Source organism: Cryptomeria japonica, chromosome 11, assembly GCF_030272615.1.
Source record: "Cryptomeria japonica chromosome 11, Sugi_1.0, whole genome shotgun sequence".
NCBI lineage: Eukaryota > Viridiplantae > Streptophyta > Pinopsida > Cupressales > Cupressaceae > Cryptomeria > Cryptomeria japonica.
The window spans coordinates 312381066-312388419 of record NC_081415.1 but is presented as its reverse complement, the minus strand read 5'-3'; the positions used below and the strand labels follow the sequence as shown (position 1 = coordinate 312388419).

Sequence of the window (7354 nt, the reverse complement as noted above, 5' to 3'; positions counted from 1 at the left end):
TGTTGGTTCTTTTTACAGCTTCCAAAATGAAGTGTTTTTCCTCTAATCTTGCAAGAAAGCAAATATGAAGTTTGTTGTTCTTTTTACCTTGCAATAAAGAAAAGATGAAGTTTTATTTTAAAACACCAAAAAGGAAGGCATGAAGTTCATTTTATGCATCCAAATGAAATGATGAGGTTTATTTTAACTTTTGCAAAAAGGAGAGTGAGTTCTTTTTAACCAACTTTTGTTGAAAGAAAGTAAAAAAGAAACTTAAAGCCTCTAAACTTGCTCCTTCCCCTGCACACAAAATATTAGAACCTGCACACAGTCAGTGATCAAATGTTAGTGTGGGCTTACACAAGCCTAAATTCTGATCTTGGTTACAAATTTTACAATCTTGATCCTGAAATGCCCTGAAATTTGACTAAGTCTGAAATTTGGAAGATCTTCCAAAAACTAGATTTTGCATTATAACTCCTAGAGGTCTGAAACCCCTCTCAAACATCCTAACAATTTATATGGAATATAACTTAGAGTATAAGAAAGAGAAAAGAGAAGAGGAAATGTCACTTATACTTAAATATTATATTCCATATATATTATGCCTCCCACAAGCCTAATTTTTGACTTTGTCATAACTTTTTGGCTCTGCCAACTCTATGCGCTAAACTATTGCACGGATGCGCTAAGAAAAAGCACCTACGCGCTATTATGTGCCCCCAATGCGCTAAGCTATTTTTCCGATGCACTATTTTGTTTTTCTCTCGCATTGATACCTACAGAAAACTGTTAGAAATATGATGCACTAAGGAAAAGACTTTACACGCCATAGAATAGACTGCACGTGCTAAACAACGAGTTGGATGCGCTATCTAACAGACCCGACGTGCCAAACTATTTTTCAGATGCGCTACTCTATTTTTCTCCCGCGTTGATACCTACAGGAAAAGATTAGTGGAAGTCATACACTAAAGAAAGGACTTCACGTGCTAGAGTATAGACCCCACGCACTAAACAGTAAGCGGGATGCGCTAGACTGTTAACCGAATGCGCCAGGGAATGTTTCCCACGTGCTGATTTTCATTTTTCACATACCTGCAAAAGTGGATATATTTCAAAACCGATTAGATATATGGGGTAATGCCCCACGGTGGGCACCAGAAATGTATGCGGGAAAAGCGGGTTGATAGAACTCAATATGTGAAAATATTCTAAAAGACTTGTCCACACACACACACAGGACTTCTTGGTAAAAGCTATGGAGTAATGAAGTATTACTCAGCTTCCCAAAGTGGGTCTCATGGTTCTCTATCTTACAATGTCCCTCAAACCAATGTTTTTGCTCTCAGATCACTGAGCAAAATGGTTTAGGGATGGCAAATGTAAGAACGAGGGATGTTTTTGATAGATTTTAGAATGAAATGCATCCTAAGCTATGCATGATTCTAGAAATGCCATAAACTAGATCATAAGATGACAAGGTTAGTATAAATACTATCCTAACATGATATATTAGTCTATGATTGAGCTAAAATGATAAAGAAATTATTCTAAACATGCATATTTAGACTAATTCCTGATTTAAAAGAGAGGCTAAAATGATGAGCATAAAAATGATATGAAAGCTTGAATGTATTTGAGCATAAGTGTGATACTACAAATTTGGAGGATGATTCAAAATGGAGGAATGAGAGCTCTATTTATAGCAAAAATAGGGCAATGGATGGTCAGGATTGAAAGAGTTGATCAAGGGTTGAGTTTGAAAGTTGGGGATCCATGTTTGTAATTTGCACCAATGAAATGGTGACAAGTGTCAACATAGGGTTGGGTTGAGAGAAGGGGTTGGAGGCATTAAATGCTTGAGAAGACCTCATGGTTATCTAGAGGGTAAGGGTCAAGTCTAAGTTAAGATAACCCACTGGATTAAGAGTTAATCCAAGGATAAACCTTTGTGCAAATGATTAAGAGATAATCATGGTCAAAGCATTAAATGCTTGATGAGACCCTTGGGTTGGATGAAGGTTGAGTTAAAAGAAATTCTTTAACCATGTAAGAGGGTTTCAGTTAACCATTAATGGTTATGAAGACTTTGGGGAATTAAGTGGTTGAAGGTTTGAAGCCTTTAATGGTTATCAAAGACTTTGAGGGTTTGAGAAGTGACCTCCCCTTGTTTAGGCATGTGACAAAGTTTAGAAGATGGGTTAGGCTAATTAGAAGCGATTAGAAGAGTCTAGAAGGGATTAGAAAGGGGTTTAGGAAGGCAAGTGGGAGATGTAGGAAAATGCAAGTGGATGGAGAGATAATAGGATTTAATTGAATTAAATGATTTAATTCAATTTGGTTGCAATTTGGGGAAATTAAATAAATTAGATTTATTCAATTTAGGATAAATATTTAATTAAATTTGTATTTAATTAAAAGTGGATAGGGGGAATTTAATTGAATAAAATGATTTATTCATTAAATGGTATAGTGAATTTAATTTAAATAAATTGAGTAATTTACTTAATTAAATAGAGGAATGCAGGTATTTTAATTAAATTGGATTTAATTAAATAGAGAAATGAACATAAAATATTCATTTAAGAATATGGTCATTTTTATACGTCTACAAATCCAACCACCACAAACTCTTGCAATGAAGGGAAGAACAAAGGGTGGGACAAGGATATGGCCCCGATCACCACCATAGTCCTAGGTTGTGGTGAGGATTTGGGGTAATACCTTCGCCCAACCATTATCGCCATGAACAATAAAAAGAGGTGAAAGTGAAGGGGTATGTGCCTACCACACACCATGATGCATGCCATGGTGTGTGATGGACATACAGTCTTGTCCCTACCATGAAACAAAACTTGGATGATACGAATTGGGTCAGATTTGTAATCCGATAAATATCAAGGTAATCCTTGGTATGTGTCGGGTTTCAAATCCAATTTCTATCAAAGGGAAAAAAACTAGGGCACGACAATAATACAAATCAAAATCTTATAGAAATAGAGCTTTAGAAAATAAAATCCAAATAAGATGGGAAAATAACATACCATGAAATCAAGAAGTTAAACATGGAGAGGAGCGAGGAGGAGAAGGGGAGTAGTCAGGCCCAAAATTCAATTTTTTTGGGTGGGAAAACTGGTTCAGCAACAGGACAACATGCAACAGGAGATTCAAGGAGCCCTTTAGAAGGGGAGAGCTTAGATGGTAAGGATCCTGATGCTCTTTTGGACTCAGGGGACCTAGGAGGAGGCCCCAGATCACGAGAGGACCAGATAGTAGCAGACAAGGGGAATGGTCAGGTTCAAAATTTAAACTTGGGAATCGGCAAACCTGAAGCAGTTCAAGGACAGCAAGTAGCTAGGAGTTCAGAGGACATAGTGGAAGGAAAAGAATCTAATGGGAAGAATCTCAAGAATCATCCGAATTCAAGGGATCTAAAGGGGGGACCCAGATTGATGAGACACATTGGTAAATGGTCCTCCCTGTTTGGGGTCAAACCTAAAGGTAAGTTGTACTTGCCCCTAGTTAAAAATACTTTGAATGTGTCTTAGGGAAAGTTTTCTATCTCTGTTCCTGACCAAATTATAGATCACAATATTGCTTGAATGGAAAATACCTTGATTGGCAAATTTTTTGGGACGATACCGAACATTGAGGTTGTTCGTGGGTTTGTTAAGAGGAAATGGATCTTGAAAGGTCAAGTTGATGTGGTCGCTATTAGCAAGGGATGTCTTTCATTTTCTTTCTCTTGTGAGGAGGATCACAAAAATATCCTTTGCAATGGTACTTGGGCAAAGAAATGGTACCCTAATGCGGGAAGAGAGGATAAGTTTGTGGTCCAAGTTCTAGTTTGGATAAAGTTACCTGGGCTCCCAATGGAATATTGGGAGGAAGATGTATTTGTAGGAATAGCCAATGCTTTCAGGGAGCTTATTTCCATTGATCCAGTTACGACATCTAGAAGAAGAATTATTTATGCCAGAATCTATGTAGGAGCTGGACCCAAAATGGATATGCCAGAGGAAATAGAGATATAATCAAAACTTGGCAAATGGATGTAGAATATTGTTTATGAAATAATCCCTTTTACATGCTTTCACTGTAAGAAAGTAGGGCACTGGGCTTAAAATGCCCAAGTAATCTAGTCAAATCTCAATCCCAAAATAAAGTATGGAAAAAGGTGGACAACTCTTTGAAACCATCACCTTCTGATGGACTAGATCAGGAGAAACAACCCCAGGTTGGAAGGATAGAGGAAGTGTTATTCGGAGAGTTGGGAAATGAAACAAAGAAAGGAGATAATGAAAAGATCTCCCATCGGGAAAAGGACCAGAGTGGAAAGGATTCAGATGATAGAGAAAGAGAGTCACAAGTCAGCACCCAAAATAAGGAAATGGATAAGATAGAACAAAATTTAGGTAAGAGTGAGAAAAGAAATAACGGTAAGATGAATAAGGGAGATAATCAATCCAAAGACAACAAAGAGGAGGGAAATAATTTTAATTCAGTACCAAGTTCATTTGAGTCAGAAAATGGAGAAGGTTGGATCCAAGATGCACCACCTGATAACATTCTTGAACAAGGGCTATCAGAGATTTCATTAGCCTCTCCTGCTCAGGTAAAGTTGATTTTTCCAGAGGAAAATGAACCAAGATGGGGAGATGAGGAAGACATCAAAAAGGCATTGGGAAAGAGTGAGACAAAGTAGGAAGAAAAAGAATAAATAATGGAGGATAAAAGAAAGATAAGAACAAAAAAAAGAATAATAACAATAACAACAATAATACTTCAACCAAAAATACCAGAAGTAGACTTGGGAATGTGGGAGCTCAGCATACTTCTCCAGGAAGATATTCAAATGAAAAGAAGAGGACTATGGAAACAAGCAAGAACATAGCAGATGAGACTCAAAGAACCATCTTTGAGGCAGGTATTTCTAAAAAACTATGAAGATCATCTATTGGAATATTTGAGGATTGAATAATCCTTACAAACATGATTTAATTAAAAGTATGATTAGAGACAAAAACCCAAATATTTTTTTGACTCAAGAAACCAAAATGTCAAAGGAAAAAGTTGAAGGATTGAAAATGTTTAGTAATGGAGGAGTTAGTGGTGGTAGTTCAAAAGGAGCCTCGGGAGGTATTGTTACTTTCTGGAATAAAAATATTGTAGAGGGAGAAGTGTTGATTCAAAACAACAATTTAGCTTGTATTAGATTTAAGCATTTGAAAGAGAGCACCTCATGGGTCTTAACTAATGTGTATGCTTCTAACACTAAGACTAGCAAAAGTGATTTAAGGAAAATAGTATCCTTGTTAAGAAGTAGGTTTGCTGAAGATGGGTAGATGATTATGGGGGACTTCAATACCCCTTTCAAGAAAAATGAGAAAAAGGGAGGGAGCCAAACCAATCTAGATAGTAGATTGGATTTAATGGACTTTATCAATAATAATGCTCTCCATGACCTGGATTTGCAAGGAGTTAAATACAACTGGACTAATAGAAGGAGCGATGAGGACTTAATTTAGGTTAGACTTGATAGAGCTCTTACTTCTCTGGATTGGTTTAATTTTTACTTTTGTTCTTTATCTGCTCACATAAGGGCAGGATCGAATCACTATCCTATATCTTTCACGACTGATGCCAAGAAGAGAAGAAGACACTTCCCTTATAGATTTGAGAGAATATGGACTAAACACCTAGATATGGAAAGCAAAAGAAAGGAATGGTGGCAGGTCAGAATTAAAGGTAATGCTATGTATAAAGTGTTCAAAAAGTTGAAGTTTGTGAAAGAAAATGTTAAAAGGTGGAACAAGGAATGCTTTGGGAATTTCTTTACCTCAAAAGCCATTGTTCTTTAAGATTTAAAAGATATTCAATATGAGATTTAGAATAATGGATACACTAATACTTCAAGAAATGTTGAAGATGAAATTCTTATGAGATATCATGACATAATAGCAAAAGAAGAAACTTTCTGGAAACAAAGTTCAAGAAATGTCTGGTTGAAGGAAGGGGATAGAAACACTAAATACTTTCATATGTCCACTTTAAAACATAAGGCCATCAATAGGATACCAAATATTAAAGTTAACAATAGAATTGTTGAAGAGGAAGAATCTATGAAAAAGGCTGCCATAGAGTTTTTCTCCAACCTCCTTGCTAAGGATCAGAATTTGGATCTGCAATCTCAAAAGAACCTTATGGATTGTATCCCATCTATCCTAGAGGTGGATCGGAACTCTTATCTAACTACTATCCCTTCCAATGATGAGATTCTGAAAGTTGTCAACTCCTTTGAAGGTAACAAGGCTCTGGGCCCAAATGGTTTTCCCATGTTCTTTTTTCAAATGTACTAGCATATTGTTTGAGATGATGTTTCTAGAGTTGTGAAAGATTTTTTTGGTGCTAGAATAATTTTGAAAGAGGTAAATGGCACTTTTATTGCTCTTATCCCCAAAAATATGGGAGCCCATTCCATGGATCTATTCAGACCTATAAGCCTTTGCAACTCTCTTTACAAGATCATCTCTAAGGTTTTTACTTCTAGAATCTTGAAGCTGCTTCCTTCTATCATTTCTCCTTAGCAAAGTGGTTTTTTCCCTGGAAGACAAATCTTGGACTCAATAATTTTGGTCCATGAAAACATTCATTCTTTGTCTAGTTCTAAAAAAGAAGGCTTTCTTTTGAAGCTTGACATATCCAAAGCCTATGATAGAGTGGACTGGGATTTTGTGATGAAAGTTCTTTTGGCTTTTTTTTTTTTTTTCTAGAAGTATCAGTCTTATTATGCAATTAGTCTCTTTTGCTTCTTTTTTTGTTTTAATTAATGGGTCTCCTTCCCCCTTTTTCAAGTCCTCAAGGGGACTCAGATAGGGAGATCCTCTATCTCCGGTTATTTTTATTATCATGGTGGAATGTCTGGGGAGATGCATTGGAAAGCTGGTTGAGAAGGGAGAGTTTTGTGGGTTGAAACCATCTTCAGCGGATCAAGTCTGCTCCCATCAATAGTTTGTGGATGATTCTATAACTATGGGGAAGGCTTCAATGCAGGATTCTAGGAGTTTAAAGAAAGCAATGGATAGTTATGGGTCTGCTACTAGGCAACTTTTTAATTGGTCTAAAAGTTTTGTTTACTTCATCAATACTCCAAAAAGAAGAAAGATAAAAATAAGCAACATTTTGGGGTGTCAATTGGGGAGTCTTCCTGCTTCCTATTTGGGGCTCCCTTTATGCCAAGATCCTCCTGATACTTTCTGGGGAGCTTTGGTGAGCAAATTTCATAAGAAGTTAGCAGGTTGGAAAGGCTCTCTTCTTAGCCAAGCTGGTAAGGTTCAGCTTTTGAAATCAACTCTTCAAAGTATTCCTCTTT

General features: G+C 36.6%; 1 protein-coding gene across 1 annotated transcript; it reads left to right on the top strand.

Annotated features, from left to right (window-relative positions):
- Positions 1-3047: 3047 nt before the first annotated feature.
- Positions 3048-4687, top strand: LOC131065030 (uncharacterized). The gene is made up of 2 exons (XM_057999395.2): positions 3048-3483; positions 4086-4687. Exons 1-2 carry the CDS (start codon positions 3048-3050, stop codon positions 4685-4687), a joined length of 1038 nt encoding a protein of 345 aa, XP_057855378.2.
- The last annotated feature ends 2667 nt before the right edge of the window (positions 4688-7354 follow it).